A 25,579-nucleotide genomic window follows, 5' to 3' on the forward strand; every position below is an offset into this window, starting at 1 on the left:
ACCGGTTAAAGCTGGAGTTGCCATGGTTACCAGTACAATTTGACACTAAGTTAACGGTTTAACCCCGGGTTAATGGGATGGTGCAAGTGGGCCTAAAAGACTTAATTATCGACACATGATCATTAAGGGCCTATGCAACAACTTTTTGGAGTCCCTGGCAAGTTTTTGCAATGGTTCATTCATTACAAGGAAAATTCAATTTTTTCTCCAAACATTATTATAATATTTATAATCTGCTAAATAAGGATATTACAATATACTGACAAATTAATTCGCACAATCTATGATCGATATTATGTACAGGTGTATAAAATTGTTCACATCATTTAAAAACTATTTCATATAAAACCATGTAAAATGGAAACTAATTTTTTAAGGCCTTATACTTAGGTGAATTTGAAGTAAAAGATAATATTTTAGACATAATCCTTTTTAAACTATGCGCCCTCCACGCTCAGCACTGTAGCCCACGTCTGTACAGTCACCTGCAATAATATGTTACTCTTTGAAGGCCGCACAAATATGTGACACGCTCTTATGGCTCTACAAATAAGATCGTGCCAGATATTTTTGCGAGCTTCGTTGTGTAACATATTATTGCAGGTGACTGTACTATAAAATAAAAGGTCCGCCCGATTCAAACTTTAAGATACGTCAATTAATAGATCTAGAAACGATATGGATCAGATGTGTCAGTGTCAAAAGTGACGTAGTTCGATGTACTTTTGACGTGTTTGCGAGCATTGCGATTACTTTGTCACATGTGGGCGTAGGGGCCCTAGAGAAGGGTGCGTAATTTAAAAATGGTCGATTCCTACCTACCTATACACTGATTTGCAAATAATAACATTTATAACGTCTACGTCGATCAGAAATCTCAACTGCCAAAATCCCTGCTTTCCATTAGCGAGCGAGCATTGCCGGTGCAGCTATTTAAGAGCCCATCTACGTGCATACTAGCGCCACTGCTAAATAATCGTGATTATTTAAATTTAACGACAGATATTTAAAACAGGGGATCGCTACGTGTACTGTATTTTGTAATTAAGTACCTTTCGAATACATCAAACTAGTTTTTAATTTGCTGGATTTGTGGATCTATGAACGCAAAACAAAAACGGTTGTTTTAACACTTTTAACTTTGGACGCATGAATAGATTATCGAATACAACAACATAAAAACTAGTTTGATGTATTCAAAAGGTACTTAAATACAAAATACAGTACGTAGCGGCCCCCTTTTTAAAATAACTTTCGTTAAATTTAAATAATCACGATTATTTAGCAGTGGCGCTAGTCATGCTAGTCTGCACGTTGATTGGCTCTTAATTGCTATTGGTGCATTTTAATTTCCCAATTCTGTCTGTGACGTGTATATCTATTGTCACCGGACAGTACTACTACTTAGCCCCCATTCGCACGACAGCTTTTTTAACGCGCGTTAAAAAAGCTCTTGAATTTGTTCACACTCTAAATTCGACTTAACAACCAAGGCTTAAAGTCGAATATCCAACAAGGCTTGATAAAAAGCGCCACCGCTGTCGTGTGAATACATAAAACTTTAACACTTTGCCGTGCTACACCGCCATTGCTCGCTAACTTTAACATAGCCAGGACCAGCCAAATGTGGTAGCCCATTACACTCAGGCACATACTTGCCAGTGCCACCTTTGGCTGGCCAGTCTTAATTAATCCTATCTACAACAATACGGCCACTTATCCTAATGATTGCGCAAGTACGTATTATTCTCTTAAATATCGTAATAAATAAAAATATAACTACCTAATACCTTAATTTTACCTTTATGATAGTGTCTAACGCTTAATAAGTGCATTTGATGAGCTAACTCGTTTATATTTACAGTATGGTCAACGAAAACCGGTGCGATGAGAGCACACGTGACTCGTTAGATTGCCTGATCATTTTTTTTTCACAAATATAAGTGTTACATATATTTCTTTACTATGAATAAAACAGAAATGCAAAGCTGTAACAGAATAAAACTACGAAATGAACAGACTCATTTTTAGGTGACACTAAAATGAATGAAAACAGGTACTGGACATGTGTTTGTCAATAGAATTTAAAAAATAACGGAGACTACCAAATTAACTCTCCTAGATTTAAATAGCGACATAGTTTCTGCTTATAAAATATTTCTTTCGTTGTTGGTAAGTATATAATATGTAGGTATGACGTGATAAAATAATATAAAATGATTTCCTCTGTTCCTGACAGCGTAGCATGCTTGCTATGTCGCGCGCTATTCCATACTCAAAGTCGCGCTTGACATATAATATGAATACGCATTCTGAAAACGCAAGCCATGCTAAGCGGTCTGGTCTCCATACTATATATTATTAATTTCTTATCAACCTTTATAATAATTTTCTTATGACTAACGCATTAAAACAGCATATTTTCTTATACAAAACGCATAACAGTTATAATTTTGACCATTCTATAAAACGATTGATTATCCTAACCTAACTAATAGGCACTTTGTTTAAATAATTTATGAGATCAGAAGAATTATAAATGTAGATAAACACATTAAGCACCAAAAGTAGCTGAGCGGGTAAGATATTCAATATGATTTGCACACAACTTGACTTTTAAGAAAATAAGAGCGTGCGTGTTCGTTTAGACGCTTCTGCTGCTGACTGTATTATGTCTGTTTTACGGCCTACATAATATTTTATTATTTTTAGCGTATTCATCCATCTGTTAGTTTCTCATACTGTACATCATTATTATTACTCCCGTCACGTTTAATTAAAAATGATAGTATTTCCCGCCACTTGGAAGCCAATTTTCAGACCAGACGTCACGATCCGAACCAAAATGACGTAGACATAGCTAGAGTAGATTGAGCTTTATGACCAAAAAGTGCGGTCCAGAATCGCATCGAACCCAACGACAGTGTAATTGTGTATCACTTATGGCTCCTCTACACGATGGGCCAGCGCCGGCCACTCCAAGGGACGCTCCCTCATAAATGCGTCCCTTGGAGTGGCCGGCGTTGGCCCATCCTGTAGAGGAGCCATTACACAAGTTATTATTAATATCTGGGAGACCGAGATTTGCTTTAAAGGTATAATTAAGTTTTGAATTGCTAAGTCAAGATATTTCCATCGGTAGGCAAAAGTAGCAAATATAAAAAATGTAGGCGCGGACGGTAATTAGAGAATTTAATTGCTATAGATGCCACGTGTAGGTTAATTTCTCTTTTCGTCACACCTTTTGGTCGTAGAGCTTCCTCAGTTTTAGGTATAGCTTCGTGTCCAAAAGGTAAGTCATGTAAATATTAAACTGGTAATATAACTGGCTGCCAGCTACAATAATTAGCGCATGCATGCTCCCATCGCTCCGTACCTATAATTTATACTAAAAACTAAACATTACCAAAACTTACATACCTAATCATGTAATTCCTATCGTAAACTATATTTACTTTTATCTTTCCGCTGATGATTTCTGGGAAATTTATTTAAATTATTCATAATTAAAATATTATACTTCGTTTTCTCTCAACTGCTTTGTCAATCTCATATCGATATTTTTAATTACATACCTATTTATACAACTTTACGTAACTAACACGCAATTATACCAAACTAGCTGTTGCCCGCGACTTCGTCCGCGTGGAATCTTATCTTCAACATTTTACATCTTTAGTACCTATAATTTTCATATCCTTTCATATACTTTTCTTTTTTAGCAAGTTGTATGAAGTTTTAAGTCAAGTGGATTTTGATGTTGGTTGCTGAAATTAATTTTCTTGTATTCTCTTAGGTACCTATGCCCTTATACAAAGATTCAAGTTCCGCATTCCGCACTCACAAAATATCTGATCTCCATACAAACTTTCAACCCCTTTCTCACCACCTTGGGGGATGATTTTCAAAAATGCTTGAATTAGTTTTCATGTTTTTTAATTAATTACCTTTTTTTCCAAAAAGTAAGTTCCTAGCTTAAAATTAAATTTACACCCCAAGACGAATTTTCATCCCCTTTTTAGCCCCCTTAGGGATTAAGTTTCCAAAAACGTTGCAATTACTTTTTTTTGTAATCGGCTATTATGTCTTTCTAAGAAGTTTCAAAGCATTTGTAATGGATTCAAACTTTGAACCCCATTTTAACCCTGTTAGGGGATGAATTTTACAAATCGCTGAAATTACTTTTATTGTCTTCTAATAATATCCCACAATACAAAGATTCAAGTCCCGCGCTCGAAAATTTTTTTGATATCCATACAAACTTTCAACCCCTTTTTCACCACCTTGGGGGATGAATTTTCTAAAACGCTGAAATTAGATTTCTTGTATTTGAATTTGATACTTTTTTACAAACTTTCAAGTTCCTAGCTTAAAATAAAATTTGCACCCGTAGACGAACTTCCATCCCCTTTTTAACCCCCTTAGGGGTTGAAATTCCAAAAACGTTGCAATCGCTTTTATTTGTAATCGGCTATTATGCCTTTCTAAGAAGTTTCAAAACCATTTGTAATGGATTCAAACTTTCGACCCCTTTTTAACCCTGTTAGGGGATGAATTTTACAAAACGCTGAAATTACTTTTCCTGTCTTCTAATAATATCCCTAAATACAAAGATTCAAGTCCCACACTCGAAAAAATGTTTAATATCCATACAAACTTTCAACCCCTTTTTCACCACCTTATGGGTTGAATTTTCAAAAACGCTGAAATCAGTTTTCTTGTATTTTAATAATATATCTTTTAACGAAGTTTCAAATTCGTAGCTCAAAAGAAAACTTTAACCCCATACAAACTTTCATCCCCTTATTAACCCTGTTAGGGGATGAATTTTACAAAACGCTGAAATTACTTTTATTGTCTTCTAGTAATATCCCTAAATACAAAGATTCAAGTCCCGCGCTCGAAAATTTTTTTGATATCCATACAAACTTACAACCCCTTTTTCACCACCTTAGGGGATGAATTTTCTAAAACGCTGAAAATTAGTTTTCTTGTATTTGAATTTGATACTTTTTTACAAAGTTTCAAGTTCCTAGCTTAAAATAAAATTTGCACCCGAAGACGAACTTTCATCCCCTTTTTAACCCCCTTAGGGGTTGAATTTCCAAAAACGTTGCAATCACTTTTTTTGTAATCGGCTATTATGCCTTTCTACGAAGTTTCAAAGCATTTGTAATGAATTAAAAATTTCAACCCCTTTTTAACCCTGTTAGGGGATGAATTTTACAAAACGCTGAAATTACTTTTCCTGTCTTCTAATAATATCCCTAAATACAAAGATTCAAGTCCACCACTAAAAAATTTTTGGATGTCCATACAAACTTTCAACCCCTTTTTCACCACCTTAGGGGATGAATTTTCAAAAACGCTGAAATTAGTTTTCTTGTATCTTAATAATATATCTTTTTACGAAGTTTCAAATTCCTAGGTTAAAAGAAAACTTTAACCCCATACAAACTTTCATCCCCTTTTTAACCCCCTTAGGGGTTGAATTTCTCAAAATCGCTTCTTATCTCTTGTACACTTTATAAATGCAATCTGGTGTGCAAATTTCAACTTTCTGGCTTTTGTAGTTTCGGCTCTGCGTTGATGAATCAGTCAGTCAGTCAGTCAGTCAGTCAGTCAGGACACTTGCATTTATATATAGATAATGTGCAATTGCACAACGTAAGTATACAACGTGTCCCAAATTTCAACGATAAGTTGGCACCAGAAGATGGACCTGCTATAATTACTGTGCCCTGCTTATCAAAAGCTTGTAACTTGTAATACAAGTGGAAGTCCCTTTTTGACAGCTGTTATTAGAAAGGGACTTCCCCTTGTATTACAGGTTACAAGCTTTTGATAAACAGGGCACTGGTCTCTCGACTGGGAGTTCGTGCAGTTGGCGTGAGTGCCATCGTATAGTTCACCCTAGGTTTCGCTTTGAAAGTAGGACTACTTGTGTATAGGATGGGACAATTGCACAGCACTGAGTCTATATAAAGTCTCACGGCGTATCATAAATCAGGTCCCGTGTGTAAGTCACGAGCACGGGTCGCGGGTGTCGGAGACGAGGCTCTGCTCCGAGGCGTCCTTCAGCAGCAGATTAGAAAGAATGTTCTGGAAACGAGAGGTTTTCATATAAAATTCTTTATTCGCTTGGGCACCAATTCGCCTAAACCACGACACGGGTCGGTCTAAGCACGGAATAAAGTAAGGCATTGGATCCACTTATTGCTAAGAACACATTTATTGACTTTACAATATTATTATAATAAATTACCTTCTCCGAGTCGCCGACAATGCTGAGAAGCGAAGACATAGACAATCCGTTGAGCCCTTCTTGTCTTTTACTGACTTGCTGTAATACATAAAAAAAAAACCAAAGTAATTTACAAGATGATGTAGGAATTTAATTAATAACGAAAACAAGTAATAAAAGTTAAACCTAAACTAAAAACTTACTATAAGCAAGTATTTTAAATTTTAACACACATTTTGGGGTGTGCAATACTGGAATATGTATGTACTTAGGCACTGGGTTAAGTCACTAAGCAGAAACTTAGGTACCTAGAAATAAAATAAAATATATTTTTGGTTGCTTAAAAGGAAACACAACACGACTCGTTGTCTATTATTTTAAAGCCTGACCAGGAATATATCACCTTACACAAGACTTACCGGCTTCATAAGCGACAACAGCACAGTGTATAACGTCTGCGACTTCCTCGACAAACGCGCCACTTTATTCTTGAGCTCCACTGTAGACTGTCTCATATTTTCAGCCTTATCCTTATTGAATTGCAATCTGTAACAGACGTGCCACGTCATTCTCGGTAGTGATGGGGTAAAGCAGGGTTCCGTATAAATCTCAACGGCACCCCTATTTTTGCGTACATCGCCCATCGCTAATGCACATATATAATCGAGGCAACGCTACACATTTTATTGGTTGCAGAACAACGATATTCGACCAAGCATTTAAGTTTTTGATTAAGTAAAATCGACGGCAGGAATCGTAAAGGCGGCCCGTTGTCTCGTCAGGCCCATTAGCTGTACAATTTGTGTATTAATATCTAAAGCTTATGTTTTAAAAATTAGTAGTTTGTACCGTGTAATCATTATAATAACCCATTCTGTAATGTAATACAACGATAAACAAAGCAAAAAAGATAGTATGTATTTTATTCTAACACACACAAAACTATATCAAAATTAAAAAAAAATGGTATTTACAAGTAATGTTTATAATTAAGTCCTTGTTTTATTTGTATGTAATGTGTTTATTTGTCATCTCAACATCACGTTTAACGGTTTAGTATTTTCTGCTTGGCTTGGCACTGAAATTGCAGTTTTTTAAACTGTGGAGGGGGGGTGTGCCTATGATGAAAAGAATATGATCGAATTCTTAAAACATGTAGATTTTTTTAATATACGTTTTAGTCTATGATCTGATCAGGGCCTGACAAGACGCACGAGCCCGCGACTGGCGCTCATAGGCAATGGCAGCGGCGCAAGAGAAAGTCGCCTGCATTCTATCGACTACTGCAAAGTCATACAGCGGTCAAACTGCCCCACGTGTAACTTACACAGGCACCACGTCGCCGGCCTACACCGCTCTGATTACATAAATAATTAGTTATTCTTTTTACGAAACGGTTCTAGACTTTTTAATGAAAAAAAATCGGAATGATAATTTACATTTCTTTGCTGTAGAACACAGCATTAGCGTTGCGAAAACATTTGAATACGGTTTCTTTATTCGACACGCGACTTTCGAGGTACCTTCAATCAAATAATTGCAAAATTATAACTATTTGGATTTGGTATAGACCAAAGTATATAGATAGATAACAAGACAGGATGTATATATGTATATCAAGTATTATATAACATAAGTATGTACCTAGAGCCTACCCCATAAATACCATTTAAAATCGTATGTTGTAATAAAACGGTATAAGAATTGACTTTTCAGAAACGTATTCAGTACTTTTTTTAAATTTACGAGCACTCTTAACACTTGCTGCTTTAATTTTAAATAGTTAAATACAGTTTTTAATCATTAGAAGAGTATAAAGGTATTAATCTCCAAGTGTTTAGAGGGCCCACTGATTAACAGTCCGCCTAGTATCGGCCTGTCAGTTGTTCGGAACTGTCAACATTTTGTTCTAACTGACAGGCCGATACCTTCCGGCGGACTGTTAATCATTGGGCCCCTTTAGACAAAAGAAAGTACCGAGACATTTAGAAAATAGAGGCCAAACATATGTCGTACGATTTGCCGCGCAAGTGAAAAAAAACTTATTCATAATTTTTAATTTTTAGAAAAATTGCTATTGCATTGATGGCTGCTTCGAAGCAACGATATTGTATTATATTATAACTAAAATAATTCATTATAAGTAGGTATAAACTCGCTTTATCGGATCAAAGAAAGAAAAATCAAATTATATGTTTTGATATCTGTATGACTTCGCATTTTTAAGTTAGGGGTTACCTTGATTAAGTAATGATATGATGATGATGGCAAGTGATGATGAATCATAAATGATAATAAAGAAAGATGTCTAAACATTTCTCATTTTGACAGTGTCAGTGTTAATGATATTGAAATATACAGTGTGGAAAAAATTAATGGGCTCTGGAGGGAAAGTGCCTTAAAACCGTAGCTTACTTTACTTAGTGGAAACATTCTTTTATTTGAAAAAAAAAGGCATTATAAAAATCACTTGTCCCGCCCGGAAATCAAATGAAATAGACTAACATTTCCAAACAAAACTACTTAGCCTTAGCTGTTTTATACCACTGGTCGATACAGTTAATGTTAACATTACTTCAAGAAGCATTAGGTTTTACACTCGTCTGTCGTAAAAAATATCCACATTCGAAAATTTTGTAGTTACACTATAATATTTTTAAACAAAGCGAATTGTAAAATATCTTTCAATGCAGATTGTTTCTATTTAAAAATAAAAGAATGTTTCCTGTAAAATGAGCTAACTTATGGTTTTACGGGCCCATCAATTTTTTCTACCCTATATACTTACAAGCATCATTCACCACATTCACTTATGTTTATAATACAAAGTTCCTTGATACATAGAATTATATTAGGCTTTATATGAATTATATATGTAAATACTTATTTTTTTTACTACACTGCTTTAATCAGAAATGAAACCATGGCAAATAGTACCTGGCAAACCGTCGTCGTTTTTTCCCGTTACATTATCTTCCAAACTCAGGTAGTAGTGACTGTGTTGATCTTCATAAAACTGTCATTCAAGTGTATTGCAGGTAGCTTTAAATATAGGTACAAAGGATAAGGATGGTGACAGGTGACAGGGAACCCGGTGTGCAACGTTTCGTTAAGGTAGATAAACCCAAAATTAAGAGGTAAGTATTATGTTCTCATATTACAGAAAACGCCTGATACAAAATTCAACATATTGTGAATAAAGGGACATCCGGTGCGTAATTTATACAGCCCATCTGGCAAAAAGAACTGTCATAAAGTGTATAAACCCCAAAATTGAAATACCTAATACTATTTCCTTGGATTTCACCGGCCTATAAATCCCGGTCTTTTGATAGGCTTGCATGGTAGTCCAACACGCAGAGCCCCTTGTTGGAGACCTTTAATACTATTTATTATTAAGTTTGCTTAAAAAGTTTATCAATTATTTATATCTGTTTAAATAGCAAGAAGCTAACATTAACAATTTTTGTAATCTTATAATAACATAACAAAGGTCCTACCTTTGATTTGGCTACTAAAAATTTACTCTCTTTATGTAGATACCTACCTAAAAACTAATTTAAGGATTGGTTTGTAGGTTATTATTACATATATTAATAGTATTATAATAAACTAATGCATTCATACTTCCACCACCCTTTCAGTTCATTCCATTTTTGAAACCTTCAAATTCCTGAAACTAGTCAATGGGGATGGATGGAAAATATAATAAAGCTTTGCCTTTCTCGCACAAAGTACTAGTAGAAGACATGTTATTCAAAGAATAGGCCGCAACAGTCAGGAACTACCGACTCAGATTTCCTGCCAAAATACATATATGTAATATTTATTATGTTAAACATGAGTTGGCCCACCAATAACATACAACTCTGTTTTAAATAGGTACCTACAACAAAATTAAAAGCAAGTTTTGTTTTCATTCTTATTTGTTACAGTTATTAGTACTACATACTACCTAATTTTATCAGGGATTTATCACTGAGCGAAGAGGTAAACAGCAACACACTTAACTGTTCATTGGTGGACTTTATGCCTTTAGTAATAAGGTTTACGAACTGTCAGTTAACATTGTGGGCGATGGTACAACTAAATTGCATTTGGAACAATGTTGCCTCCACTCAAGATTAAGGTGTGGCGAAGACCGGCATTTGAAATATTTAGTTGGGAAGACCGTCTTAGGGCAAGAACTCTCGTATTTGAAACGTATTTCGCTTCTTCTCTGTAACGATCTTCTGTAAGTACAAGTAGAGTATGTGTGCAAATTTATAGAAGCGACGAATAAGCTTGTAGATCATAGTTGATAGACGGTCTTCGCCACATTGACCTTACACGTGATTCGGAATAACCCTGCACCTGTTTATCGTACAATCGCCTACAGAATACAGATATATCGGAGCGGCAAAGGTGTTCACAAATATCTGAACACGCCTCTATTGTCAGGGCGTTAGAGTGAACACCTTGGCCGCTCCGATATATCTGATGGTGACTGTACTACGGACGAAGAAAACAAACAACATTATAATTTTAAATTTTTCATCCATCCCATTGGCGTAAGTATGTTAAGTGATATATACATATATGACATTAGAGACCCTCTAATAAATGACATAAAGGCTTTACCATATCTTTGTGTCGCTAAACTGTAGAAAACTAATTACAAATTTTGCACAGTCCAGTTTTATAATAAATATGTAATATAAATGGCAGAGCTTTTTTTGCATGTATAAAAAGTAGAAAAATAAAATAAAATAATCGTAAGTGATGCAAAATAGCAAACCTGAATTCCATTGTGTCGCAATTTTTGCATTTTTTTGCCTTGTGCTCGAGGTCGCGCGGCGCTGGAGTGACTGCAGACAAAATCAATAACATATAACAAGTCGCTTAGCGCAACAGTCGTCGCTCGGCAAATCTTCATATACCCTTGTGATAGCACCTATAATACGCTGAGAAACATTATTAAGCATCATTCGACGAGACAAGTGGCAGATCAATAACATTTCGCAGATTAACACTTGTTCGATGTTTACTACTTTTGGCTGGAGGAAACGGGGCATTGGTATCTGTCTGATCTTAGCTGGGTGATTCTTTGAGATATTTTTTGTACCTGGTATTTATTTTTATACCTGCGATAAGGAACTTTATTTTCCTACCCTACTTCAATAAGGTACCTCCCTAAAATACAATAGTGTTTAGGGTCCTCAATGTCAAAGAATTACCCAGGCTAAACTACCTGCTTAAAAAGTATAGCTGTTTTTTTATACGTATCGTTGTAATCGAGTAACATTCATATATTATTCTCATTACTTAATTACAAAGATAAACGAAAAGGAAAAGTTTTAGTTGAACCGTTGTCTGAGAAATTATGTAAATTAATAAATTAACTATCAGGTGAGATTACAATTTTTTTTATTTCCGATAACTTCGTCAAATAGATAGCAAAACAATAAAACACTTCTGAAGAAGAAGAAGTTAGTCACGAGTAATATAATTAGCATTATCATAAGAACTATGCTTTATAACGGTTATTTTTTGAATACGGTAACTTCAAATGAGAAACTTCCTGAAGTTAAATACAATTTAGGTATATCCTTAATTTTTATAGTTCGTTTTTTTTAGCATTAGAAAGAACTTGCAAGAAGGTAAGCGATCTTGACATGTCTTTTAATTGAAAACGCTTTTTAAATACCAAAAACTATTACTTATGAAAGCTGAAGAATATAAATGATTGTATTAGATTCATAATTGTTACATATTTGCCGACACTTATATTTAAAATGTCGACGCTTGTCATGAATAGTGACACAAAACAAAATGAAATGCCATTCGACTTTAAATCTTACCAGTAAAAGATAGAATATTAAATGCAATAGCATTTCAGTTTTAGTTGTACCACTGTTCATGATAAGCAACTTGTGTTTTTCAATTAAAAGACACGTGAAGATTGTTTATCTTATTTCTAATGCTAAAAAAACGAGCTATAACATTTTCAATTTTGCGATTGTATAAAATAAATAAAACTAAATGAATAAATAAAGTTTTATTTTCAGGCAACACGTACAGTAAAGTTCAAAATTGGAGGGCCGTATTTATACATATTATATTTGTGATTTTTTTCATATTTAAAGTAATTAGGTATAAATTAATATAATGTAAGTATACTGAAGCTATCGGAAATAAAAAAACCACATCTCGGTATTGTAATTGTACACCACTTTAATATATCCCACACTGACTACATTTCATATTCATTCATTTGCCTTAGATCGAAAAACTCGGAGAGTAAAATAATATCATAGTATGTATCTTTATTGTTACTATGTGACAAGTAACTCAGATACTTACCCTGTAAGGGCACGGCTATTTAGTCTTATACATTACTTGTACAAATAGCATAGGTATAACACAAAAAAATATTGATTTTTTTTTCAATATCTTTGGACAAAAATAAGATAATAATCAAAGCGGAAGTTGACGTCACCAAGTCGCTGGTGCAAGATTGCCAGTATAATGTTTTCCGTTTTTAGGGTTCCGTACCCAAAGGGTAAAACGGGACCCTATTACTAAGACTTCGCTGCCTGTATGTCTGTCACCAGGCTGTATCTCACGAACCGTGATAGCTAGACAGTTGAAATTTTCACACATGATGTATTTCTGTTGCCGCTATAACAACAAATACTAAAAACAGAATAAAATAAAGATTTAAGTGTGGCTCCCATACAACAAACGTGATTTATGACCAAAGTTAAGCAACGTCGGGTGTGGTCAGTACTTGGATGGGTAACCGTTTTTTTTGCATTTTTTCCGTTTTTTTTCGCATTATGGTACGGAACCCTTCGTGCGAGAGTCCGACTCGCACTTGCCCGGTTTTTTTAATGTATGAAACAGCGTGTGACGTCACACTGCCGATGCTATACGTTTGTTACATACGCCCTTTGGATCAAAGTAACAATCTAAATGTATTTTTAGGGTTCTGTACCTCAAAAGGATAAAACGGAACCCTTATAGGATCACTCGTGCATCTGTCTGTCTATCTGTCTGTCCGTCTGTCACAGCCCATTTTCTCCAAAAGTACTGCACCAATTATGTTGAAATTTGGTACACATGTAAATTCGTGACCCAAAGACGGACATCTTACGTAAACAAATTAATTTTAAACATGGAGGCCACTTTTGGGGGGTAAATGTGAAAATTAACGAAATATGCGGTCAAGCGTGAGTCGGATTAATTAGGTACTTAGTTTTCAATCCGACCCCTACGGGTTTTTAGAGGCAATTCACTCGCGTTTCACATATAAAAAATACATTGTTAAAAATTGGGTAGTGTATGGAACCCTTGGAACGCGAGTCCGACTCGACTTGGCCGGTTTTTTTTAATGACAGAATTACGTGAATCAAATATGTATTTTTATCTTTTACCTTCGCTTTCTTATGACCCAGAAAATAAAAAATTGCGCACTCAAAAATATGAAATGTTGTCAATGAAATGGTAGTAAATATTGGCAATGTTTTGTCAAGTGTACTTTTGAATTGCATTCGCTTGCTTATTGTTACTGGTGGTGTATTTGTTAATGACTAATGACTAATTAACGTATTACTATGATGTGTTGTATTTAATTAAGCACTTCGCTGGAATGTTGCGAAAATAAACGAATTAACTAGGTACTTACTACTTAAATTAAAACTAATTTTATAAAAGGTATCCAATAGTTTTGAGTAAGTATACTAAAATATCGAGACGCGTATATTTAATTATAAAGTGTCATTCTATGGAACTTGCTAACTATGTAAACAAACCGCCATATTGAAATTATCAAAAAATGATGATTTTACTAGTGACTTTTGTTTACATAGTTAACAAGTTCCATAGAATGACACTTTAGAAGTAAAATGCTCCCAAATGTGTGAATTTAATTAAGTTTATTTGTTACAATTAATTATAATATTATATCTTAAGTAAACTCCTGTTCGGCAATAGCATTCTTAGGTGTTTCAAAATTATTTCTGTCTAAACTCATAATCAATGGAAATTCTGACACACACTTATTACCGACAAAAAATTGGTCATTAAAATGAATGATCATTCTCCGTATTTATTTGTCTTCTTAAGTTAGGTTGTTTATAACATGAATATAAAAGTGATTATTATTATTGATTGAATGGTTTTAATTTTTGTGGCAAAGGCTTGTATGGTGGCACTTAGAATTTTTAAGTGTAAATACCACAAAATGTTACATTACAAAAAAAATCTTTTAACTAGTCCTCACTATAAGTGTCTAATCGATATTGTTTCATCAAATAAAAATATTTAATACTATATTTTGTTTTAAATGTGTTCGAAAATAATCGTTAAAAAATAAACAAGAGTGTTTTATTTTTCCTCTAGCTATCCCGTATAAAGTCATTCGCTTAAACAAATAGTTAATCAATAATGACTTACTCATGAAATCGTCCATCGGCCTTGGCTCTAAGTTTGCAGTCGGCACGCACGAGATAAGAGGCTTGTCAATACTGGAAAAACATAGACATATTACGTTATACATAAATAACAATAACACTATTAACAATCGATTTAAAGAATTACGTTCAGTAAACACATGTCTCCGAGAGTGTAAATAATATGGTATACTTCTACTCGTCAAGTCAGTTTCTTTTTTAGAACTGTAACGATTTGCTTATATGAAATTTATATGTAACATTACACAATGACGTCAAGGTCAACCTTTTTCACCACACCAGCTCAGAAAGGCTTACTTTGCACTTCGAAAACTGATAGCAAAGTTGCATTTTATTCACATGTGATAAATATTTAATAACATTCAGTTGGGTTTGATTTTGTTTGATATTTTACATATAATATTTGCTTCGGTTTGGTGTGGTGAAAATTTTTGTGTTTCACTCGGGGGCAGATATTGTTTAACCCTCGTGCTTTGAAACCCTCGCAACGCTCAACATTCCATTTTTCGAACCACTCGCTACGCTCGAGGTTCAATTTTGGAATCTTTCGCTTGCTCGGGTATCAATATTAGCACAAGAAGTTAAACAACTTTGCACCCTTATAAAACAAATAACTATTAAATTCAGGCAAATACCCTATAGTATTACCCAATAGGCAACAGGTACATGTTATAGGTTTCTAGACTCGGTCGCACTTCGTGTTGCACAATGCACAATGTACCTGCTATATATTAACGTAAATTTACTGTGGGAAAGTAAATATTTACGACCTAAACACAGAACGAAGCATTCCACGCGCAACTGCATTTTATTATTTCGCGTCGCGTATCAGAACTTTCTTCGACATTTATTTATAACCAATAATTATTTTTCTATTTTTGACCATTTGACACACAAAAAGAAACTCATATACCTGAAAATTTTCTGAAAATTGGCGTTTGTATGAAACAACTTCATGGAATGCTCCAAACACTATTTGCGGGAAATAATATATATACATATATATTGTATTAGTATTACTAGAACGTAGTGATTATATGCTCTTTGCTCACTAACAGTATATTGAAGAATATATTATTGTTTTATATAATATATAAAACTTTTTAAATAGCCAACTAGCATAGACAATAAGCCGGTGCTAGTTGTAATTGAAAAATATGGCTGCGTTCAAGTAAATATTAATGATTGTCTTGAAATCTAGACAAAACCGACTTGAATAAAAAACTTTTGAGGGTAGATAGGGTCATTGCTTCAGTTCACCGTCCAGTGCCTGTTTCCCTCCACTTGGTGCAGTTGCCACAAAGAATTGTGTATCAAAACCCGAGACGTTCGAAATTTGAATATCATACTCACCTGGGAACAGTGGGAACCAATACAGGTGGGGGGTTTGCAAAAATCGGAACTTCTACAGGTACCGGCGGAGGAGCTGGCTCTGAAAATAAAGATATACTGTTTAGAATAGACAACTATTTATTCATTTATAAGAACCCGTCGTTTTTACTTCGCGCTCGTTCGGAAAATATTTTTTTTATAAATAGAGAATTTATCCGCCTAAAATACGGAAAGAACGCATCCGTTACCTACATGATTATCCTAGAAAAGTGAGTAGGGGTCCTTATTTAAAAACGTTGGTTTAAGACCATAGAGGGCCGATATCCGCATGAGCCACTGTGATCATTCCTTCGCCAAATTGGCTCTTTATCTCTCTTACGTATTCGAGTGACAAGGACGCAGATAGAAAATCTTCGTGGCTTATCTTATTGGATATGATATTTTAAAATGAGGGTAAGCAACAAAACGTAGCCTCAGTGTGAAGTGTGAACAAAATAACGGTTAAGTCCTCCCTTTCCGTCGACAGCCATCGCGGTACGACCACCTTGAAAAATGTAAGTCTTTTGATTTACTTAAATAAATTAGGCAATAAAGACTGTATCGTTAATTATAGGGACAACTACACCTTGCCTTTTTTTTTGGTATTATATTTTTATTTCAAAACTACAGATGTGTGTAATTAGTGCTTTAATAAGATACACATTTCGTCCTGGAAGCTCGGCGTAAAGCATTATGGTTTGGACGAAATTTACCCAATCCTCTCGTGTATAAATAACGAGTGCGGACAAATAGTAGAAGAAAGAAGAAATGCGAACAAGAACATATCACACAAAAAAATCGTACTATGTGAACAGCAATTACACATGATTCGTATAGCGAAACATCTGGACATAGTCTAAGCATTTCTTTTCGTTAAAAAAAAGCTTAGGATCTGTGCATGGTGGCCTTTTAGAGAATATGGCATGCTACTTACGACAACTATGACTTTGACATATAATATAACTATCATGGAGCTTTTCTATCGACCCGCTCTAGCGATGGATCAACGCCATGAATGTCCGTTAGGCTTTGGTTTTAATGTTATTTTTCTAGCGGTCTCCGTCATTACGCTTGCATCGGAAATTGAAGGGATTCCAAAACGTAGGGTGAAAAATCGTTTTATGTAAAAATAAAAATTCACCACATTTATTCCGCAGCTGCTCAATTGAACAGTTATGAAGAGGATACTCAGATAACATGTTTTGGCAGCCTATTAACCTGTTGTTACTTTAAATCGTACCAACGAGTCGGTGAAATAGTCTCATATTCAGCTCATAAATGATTTCATCAGCCATTATAGGGATAAGGAATGAAAAATATCATATTATCGTTACTTATGTCCACAGAAAAAAAACGTGAATGCATATCCAAACCCTTGCTAAAACTGCTAATACGACAACTTTTTAAAAGTGCTATACATGTTATATTTACTTCTCATTCCATTTAAATGACATAAATGGTTACGTAACTACAGTGCGCGTGCATGTTTATTGTTTACTTTATTTAGTTAATTGGTCTCTGTAGACTTGTCTCGGCAGCTAGTTTTAACCGATTCGGGGCTGATGACACGCCTGCCGTGTCATCAATGTTTTTTACGTGTGGCGTATGACACGGGAGGATTGTCATCATATTCTATGGCGCATGGCATGGCTGCCGTGTCATGAAATGATTGTTCCGCGCCACAGCCAAAAGTTTTCGAAAATGGAACACGCAACGAATCTGTTAATATTAACATTAATTAGGTACTGTCATATTTATCTTATAATTTTAATACCTATAGCTTTTTTATTACCTACTTAATTTTACAGCATTGGCGCCCCTTAGTTGTAATGCTGTAAAATTTTATTTCAGTAAATATCAAATTTAACGTTTAAATATTAAAATTTAATTTGAGTATTTTTAGTCAAATAACCGATTTTAACCTCTTCTCGGGTGCGGCGAGTATTTTGCTCACATAATTTCCTCGTACACGGATCCGCGTCCCGGCACGAGAACTTAATCATGAGTGTCCAACTGTGGTAGGTATAGATCTTACCTTCAGGAGGTGGTGGAGGTGGTGGGGGTAGTACTGTCGGCATCGGAGCCGGCGGAGGCTTCTTGTGGTGGGCCAAAGCATGAGGCGGTAGTATTCCAGTCCTGTAAAACCTTTGCTCTTCAAATATTGACGCATGTACATATTTGCAATATGGATATGTGCAAACTGTATTCTGAAAGTTTTTACAGAATGTGTATACACCAGGTAACTGTGACAGATCTCGTTCATGAGCATATTTGCATGTGCCTGCCCTACTGCAAGTTCCTCTTATGAAGTCCCTACAGATGGTTTTTTTTTGTTTTTCACTGGCTTCCACTTGTGATGTATCATAATTTGTTGCTGATGATAGTGAGGAGACCTCATTAGTCTCATAAAGATTTAGTGTAGGCGATCCTAATCTGCTCTGATCTTCAATTTCTTGTTTATGTGGTAGGCTAAAGTCAATAGGAGTAGTGGGTGGAGGTTCTAGCGGTAAGGGAGGTTGTGCAGGCTTTGCTTTCTCCAGCAAAGCTCTCTGCTCCTCTAGTGACATTATTGGTTCTGGCGAAGTATTTGTTGGTGAATGTTCTGTCCCATGAAAAGGGGAATGGTTGCTGTTCTCTGTAAAATCTATTTTTGATTTTATGAACTTCTTCATATTTTTGAAATTAGGCGAAGGACGAAATTTTATTAAAGTTTCTTCCGTCCCAACTCTGCAGCCCTTAGCAGCATCTGGAATTGAAAAAGAATTTCATTATTATATCAATTTCAGTATTAACTGCATGTGGTAATTAAATCTTTATAACCTTGACCCAGCTGTTCACCGCTGCTCAAAAAGGTAGCCTGGATGGGGTCGGTCAGTTAATGATGTGTCCACTAACCCCACAATCACTAAATGCCTTTTTTATTTAGTTATTTATGGATAACTCTACATCAGTCAATCAAAAAATCTACAAATATAATGATAATGATATGTAGATTTTTTTTAAATTACATACATATAAATTATGCACTTACAATGTTTCTGTGTTACTAAAGTCCAGAAGGAATCATATACTACTGATAATTTACAGGTACTTATCTCGAAATAACTTTTGAAATAATAACAACATGAATAAGCCTTAATTTTTTTCTGTTTATACCTACGCTATTTCATTTGACCCCGTTTTACGGTTCGGACAGTTAACATTATAGGTATTTTTATTCATTTCTGCGTAAAAAGTCGACTGGAAAATAAACTCTTATTGCTGTTGTTACTTTCAAACTTTCATATTTATGTAACGGGATTAAGCGAAGTGCATTGCATGCAGATGACTAAAAATAGTTAACCAATTTTGACAAAATATAAATTTAACAATGAATAACTGGCAAAAAACATCCCTATCGTGTGACAGAATCATATGAAACATTTGAATTTGAATACAAAGTTGACATTTTCATTACGATATGTATGTTGCTATCAATATCATACGTACGTATGTACCTGCTTCTGACTTCTGCATTTAATTCACAAATATACACCTTCAGAGTATACTCTAAAAGTTTGCTTTTAGGCATTGCCATACATCATTAGTGGATGAGTTTTGTCGTCTATACTACGACAACAAGGCATAGACAGCTCATTTAGCAGCAATAAATAACACGACGACATTAACCGCACCCACACAACACAGTCTAGTCTAATAACATTACTGAAGATTACAAAATGGCAGGCAGGCCAGCTACGGCTGTCAGATATGACATTCACGAAATGTATGAGAGAAACAACCATATCATGAGTACTCTTGCATCTTTTTTGCTTGCATAGCATCCGAAAGAGACGGACTACTTATTCGTGAGGTTCGTGAGAAGTCGTGTACGAAAAAAAAAACGTTTCGTTTCACGCCACACTTGTTTGGCCTAGTCATGGGCCCCATACATTCCACGACTCTTCTCTTACCGCACAAACTTTACTAGAGTTAAGCCAAGCGCGCACCACGATTTTTTGTCGCGCGATAATTTAGTCGCAGAAATGTAACGTATGGGTTCATATGGCGGTGCGCGCATATGCGACAAAAAAATCGCAGCGATTTTAAAATTGTGATTTGTTACATTTTTCCGCGACAGCGCGCGACGCGATTGTCGCAAAGTGAATTGCAGCATACGAAGCTGTATGGCCCCCCGCGCACTGCGATAATAAAATCGCAGCCGGGACCTCAGTCAGCATTTCGCTCTCCAAGCGTCAACATATCGGAACCTGCTTCTCCAATGGAGTTACAAGATGAGACGCTAGATGTTGACCGTTTAATTATAGAAATAGAAGGAGATCACCTTTGTGGTATAAATACTCAGTCATACAGCGATTGCATATTGTTTCACGACAAGCGACTGGTACGACATCCATGTCGAGAATGAACAAATCGTCGACTTTTTCATCGCAGTGCGCGCACTGAATTTTCTGCGATAAATTACAGAGCGATTCTAAAATCGTGTCGCAAAAATTAAAATCGTGGTGCGCGCTTGGCGTTAGACCGTAAAAAGTCTGCAGCGATTTTCATAGCCCACACAGTGCAAGTGTCATTTTAAACGTCAAACTTCTATGAAATTATGACGTATACACTTGACACTGCGTGGGCTATCAAATCCGCTGCAGACTTTTATTGGTACAACTATATAGGAAAATACTTGATAAAAAATTCCCCATGTAAAACGGAGAACGTGACTCTCAAACACCTCAAATTAAACTTATGTCACAGGCTAGGCTAGGCTACTACTATGCGCACTACTAGTTGTAGGTAGGTTGTAGGTCTGGTACTAAGTAATCCAGTAAATTTGTCGAATTTTGTAACCTGGCTCTTTTGCGTCAAATCCGGTAGTTCTGATTTTTTGCAGACTTGTTTATGATGTTGGCCCAATGAATAATCCAAGTTTGTGACTTCGAGCGCCGAACGCAACTTTGTCAAAAATCGAATAAACCGCATTTTTTTTTAGATTTGGGCGATTATAGCCCTAAAGTACTAGTTTTTGGTAGTAACTTCCTAGGGCGTTTTTAAAGTAGACTAAATTTGCTACAATAAGACACTAGAATTGTCTCTGTACATCTAATATTTTCCGAGATAAAGCCTTTCAAAATTTTATATTTAAATTTTTATATTTTTTAATATTTTTTCAGAATAGGCACTCATACATTTTTTATGGAAAATAAATATTTTGTAGAACGTGCCGGTGATGAATTCCATATAAATTACCTACCTAGCCCTTATATTATAGCTAAGAACTGATGTAAAATTATAAAATTTTGAAAGGCTTTATCTCGGAAAATATTAGATGTACAGAGACAATTCCAGTGTTTTATTGTAGCAAATTTAGTCTACTTTAAAAGCGCCCTAGGAAGTTACTATCAAAAACTAGTACTTTAGGGTTATAATCGCCCAAATCTAAAAAACATTGCGGTTTATTCGATTTTTGACAAAGTTGCGTTCGGCGCTCGAGGTCACAAACTTGGATTATTCATTGGGCCAACATCATAAACAAGCCTGCAAAAAATCAGAACTACCGGATTTGACGCAAACGCAAAATGTATAATTTTTCTGTATTAAAGATTAAATTTGTTTGGTAGAATGAAAGAAAAAAAGAAACTAATGCTATTAAGGTAGAGCCATAGAGAAAAAAAAATACATGGGGTGCTCCATACTATTTTTGTAGTCGACATCTAGCATCAAGTAGCGGAATTAGCATGTACTAGTTACCGCTAGAACTACTTGACAATAGATGTTGCGACGACCGGAAAGTCTATGCCCAACAAATTTCAGCTAATATTATAACCGGATTAACCAGAATTCTATTTTCAACTCCTTCCTTTTTTAAGCAAGTTAAGTTTTTAAGCCACATTTTTGTCAAGCTCGAGTTCTGATGATGGGATCCATGACGAATCAAGGGAACTCCTTAAATCTTAAAGGCATGCGTATAGAGATTTTTGTATTTACATCAGAAAATCAAGCATTTTCATTAAAAACTGTTGCATTTGATGAAGTGGAACTGCTGATGATGATCAGAACAGAACTCTTAAACGACGCATAGTTCACGTTTGGCGATTTTTCCTTTTCGTTATGTTCGTTAAGCAAGTTAAGTTTTTAAGCCACATTTTTGTCAAGCTCGAGTTCTGATGATGGGATCCATAAGGAATCGAGGGAACTCCTCAAATATTAAAGGCATACGTATAGAGATTTTTGTATTTACATCAGAAAATCAAGCATTTTCATTAAAAACTGTTGCATTTGATGAAGTGGAACTGCTGATGATGATCAGAACAGAACTCTTAAACGACGCATAGTTCACGTTTGGCGATTTTTCCTTTTCGTTATGTTCGTTAAGCAAGTTAAGTTTTTAAGCCACATTTTTGTCAAGCTCGAGTTCTGATGATGGGATCCATAAGGAATCGAGGGAACTCCTCAAATATTAAAGGCATACGTATAGATTTTTTTGTATTTTCATCATAAAATCAAGCATTTACATTAAAAACTGTCGCATTGGATGAAGTGGAACTGCTGATGATGACCAGAACAGAACTCTTCAATGACGCATGGTACACGTTTGGTGATTACGAATTTCGATTTTGACTTGGACTGGGACCCGGACTCGGACTCATACCCGGATCCGGTTCGGACCCGGATCCGGTTCGGACCCGGATCCGGTTCGGACCCGGACCTGGACTCGGACCCGGACTCGGACCCGGACCTTGACCCGTAAAACCACTATGATACCTTAACTAAATAAACCACTATGATTACCTACCATAAAATATGTAAGTATATAAGTATGATGATGCCAATCTTACTAGCCCCTCCCGCTTAAACCCCCGTACACCGCACGGCATGCGCCATTAAGTGGGTTAGGTTAGGTTTGAACTGCGATCCTCACAGAACCGAACAAGGATTAGGTTAGGTTAGAACTGCGAGCCTTACAGAAACGAAATGCTACTTGAAAAGTGGATTTGATTAGGTTCGAACTGCGATCCGCACAGAACCGAACTGCTATCTGAGGAGTGGGTTAGGTTAGGCTAGAACTACGACCCTCATGACTCCTCTTCACGATGGGCCAACGCCGGTCACTCCAAGGGACGCATTTATGCGTTAGAGGGAGCAAGTGATATTGCTATCTCATTCTACCGCATGGCTGCGTCCCTTGGAGTGGCCGGCGTTGGCCCATCCTGTAGAGGAGCCATTATACAGAAGCGAAATGCTAGTAGAAAAGTGGGTGGTTTTACCTCCTTTTCTACATAGTGTACCATCTACACTCTACAGTAATCTTTCATCGGCCCCCATGGAAGTCGGATTTTTTTGTTAAAAATTATAATATTAGTTGTAAATTATTATTCAATACAATTTTCGTGAGTCGCGGCACTTGAGACATCTAGTATCAAGTAACAGTACTGATAATTCCGCTACTCGATGCTAGATGTCGATGTCAACTACGAGAATAAAACTCGTTTTGGTACCAAAACTGATGTAAGGAGTGAACCATGTTGTTTACTATATTTCTCTATGGTAGAGCTTCAACACAAAAGATCTAGAGCAGTGTTTTTCAAACTTTATGGTGTCACGGCCCTTTATGACCACGAAATTTTTTTCGCGACCCCCAAACCCCATTTCTACGTTTTTATATCTATATAGAGTCTGTGCGGAAAGAGAACACGGGGCCGATTTTTGAAATTCGACCGCTCGATTTCGTGTATTTCGCGCAATAATATTTCCACTACTAGGCATTTAAATTCTACTAATAGAATTGAAAAAGAGTGGCCAATACCACTTTCTATCGCTCATATTTTAAAAATTATATAATTATTATTTCGCCGTTTTCCATGAAATTCAAAAATCGATGAAATGAAATGTATGGGGTCCCATACATTCTACGACCTCTTTTCTCACAGTCCATCAATGGTCGATATCAAAATAAAAAAAACCGGCCAAGTGCGAGTCGGACTGGCAAAAAAATCAAAATTCATCATCTGTGAAAATCGTCTATCACGGTTCATGAGAATCATGAGATCCAAAAAAGCGTTTTGTGAAATTAATTCCCAGCAAGCTCCACATCATTTTAATACCTTCATTTGGTCCTAAATGCGAATAATCTGAGTTTGCTCCATCCCAGGAGGTGTGGATAAATTTTGAAAGCCTTGACATTTTACCTTGGATTGACAAAACCACTCGAAATAGAGGAACCCACCGTCAAAATTAATGTCACTAACAGCAAACTATAACAGCAAGGTTGTTGGGGATCAGACACTGGTAAAATATTTCGGATTTAACAAGATTTTACAAAAAAAGAAACAAATTCAAAGTGGCAACCACTTTTTACAATGTTTGACTAGGTACTAATTCACGATTTCAGATATCGATTTTTACCATAATTAGAGCCAATTTTCCGTCGGACGTACCATTTTTAGGGTTCCGTACCCAAAGGGTAAAACGGGACCCTATTACTAAGACTTCGCTGTCCGTCCGTCCGTCCGTCCGTCCGTCCGTCCGTCCGTCTGTCACCAGGCTGTATCTCACGAACCGTGATAGCTAGACAGTTGAAATTTTCACAGATGATGTATTTCTGTTGCCGCTATAACAACAAATACTAAAAACAGAATAAAATAAAGATTTAAATGGGGCTCCCATACAACAAATTTGATTTTTGACCAAAGTTAAGCAACGTCGGGAGGGGTCAGTACTTGGATGGGTGACCGTTTTCTTTTTGCTTTTTTTTGTTTTTTTTTTTTGCATTATGGTACGGAACCCTTCGTGCGCAAGTCCGACTCGCACTTGCCCGGTTTTTTTGAACTATAAGCAAAAAACTGAAAAAGAGCAGAAATTTCTCCGCAACTCCTGGAATGGAGCAAACTCGGATTACACTAATTTAGAACCAAATGAAGGTATTTAGACGATTTCCAGCTTGCTGGTAATTAATTCCTGGAAAAAATCTAATTTGACTGGTCTAATTAACAGATCGTAACTTATTTAACTGTTTAAAAAATACGGTTTACCTATCTAATAATGTTTTGTTTTATTGATACGTTATACTGTACGTTAACGACCGTTAAATTTTAAAGGATTGGTTTATTTTTAAGTTAAAAAAATGAAATCTGCTTTCCATAAGTTTCTTTCAGGACTGAGTTTCGCGACCCCCCTGGACATGTGCCGCGACCCCCCTGGGGGTCGCGACCCACACTTTGAAAAACACTCTAGATTCTAGAGTGTTCAGAAAATCGGCCAACCTAAATAAAAATGCCAATTATGTAGTATGTAGTGGTCACTATACAGGATGCTTCCTGTAACAGAAGCAATAAATTAAATTAAAGGCTGTACTCCTCAAACTGACCAACATTTGTTCAGCAACTTTTAAAAATTATGAATCCTTTAGACTTCCTCTTTTTCATACAAAATAAATATTGCCTTCAATGTACGCTGACATCAGTGTGTTTGACGTTGCTTGTCACGCTGTAAATATGACAAAATTTGCAATACATTGCGT

General features: G+C 35.8%; 1 protein-coding gene across 2 annotated transcripts; it reads right to left on the bottom strand.

Moving 5' to 3' along the window:
- Window positions 1-3,075: 3,075 nt before the first annotated feature.
- LOC134679506 (bromodomain-containing protein 4-like) lies at window positions 3,076-19,772 on the bottom strand. Of its 2 annotated transcripts, none has more exons than XM_063538465.1 (8): window positions 19,558-19,772; window positions 18,104-18,814; window positions 16,051-16,129; window positions 14,681-14,751; window positions 11,022-11,091; window positions 6,664-6,790; window positions 6,266-6,343; window positions 3,076-6,102 (listed from the first exon to the last, which is right to left on the bottom strand). In XM_063538465.1, the coding sequence occupies exons 1-8, from the start codon at window positions 19,643-19,645 to the stop codon at window positions 6,025-6,027; spliced, it is 1,302 nt and encodes a 433-aa protein (XP_063394535.1). In that variant the 5' UTR covers window positions 19,646-19,772; the 3' UTR covers window positions 3,076-6,024. The 2 variants fall into 2 exon arrangements, with proteins under 2 accessions (XP_063394535.1, XP_063394536.1); XM_063538466.1 differs by having other exon boundaries at window positions 19,566-19,771.
- Window positions 19,773-25,579: the final 5,807 nt, after the last annotated feature.

The sequence above is a fragment of the Cydia fagiglandana genome, chromosome Z (genome assembly GCF_963556715.1).
Source record: "Cydia fagiglandana chromosome Z, ilCydFagi1.1, whole genome shotgun sequence".
Lineage (NCBI taxonomy): Eukaryota > Metazoa > Arthropoda > Insecta > Lepidoptera > Tortricidae > Cydia > Cydia fagiglandana.

Bases quoted from the DNA above. Each gene is read 5' to 3' on its own strand.
- LOC134679506 (XM_063538465.1), bottom strand. From the start codon at position 19,645: ATGGCAATGCCTAAAAGCAAACTTTTAGAGTATACTCTGAAGGTGTAT. The intron at 16,130-18,103 runs GTAAGATCTATA...CTTTATTTTCAG, and splicing joins ACCTCCACCACCTCCTGAAG to AGCCAGCTCCTCCGCCGGTA. The intron at 14,752-16,050 runs GTGAGTATGATA...ATGTTTTTCCAG, and splicing joins TTGGTTCCCACTGTTCCCAG to TATTGACAAGCCTCTTATCT.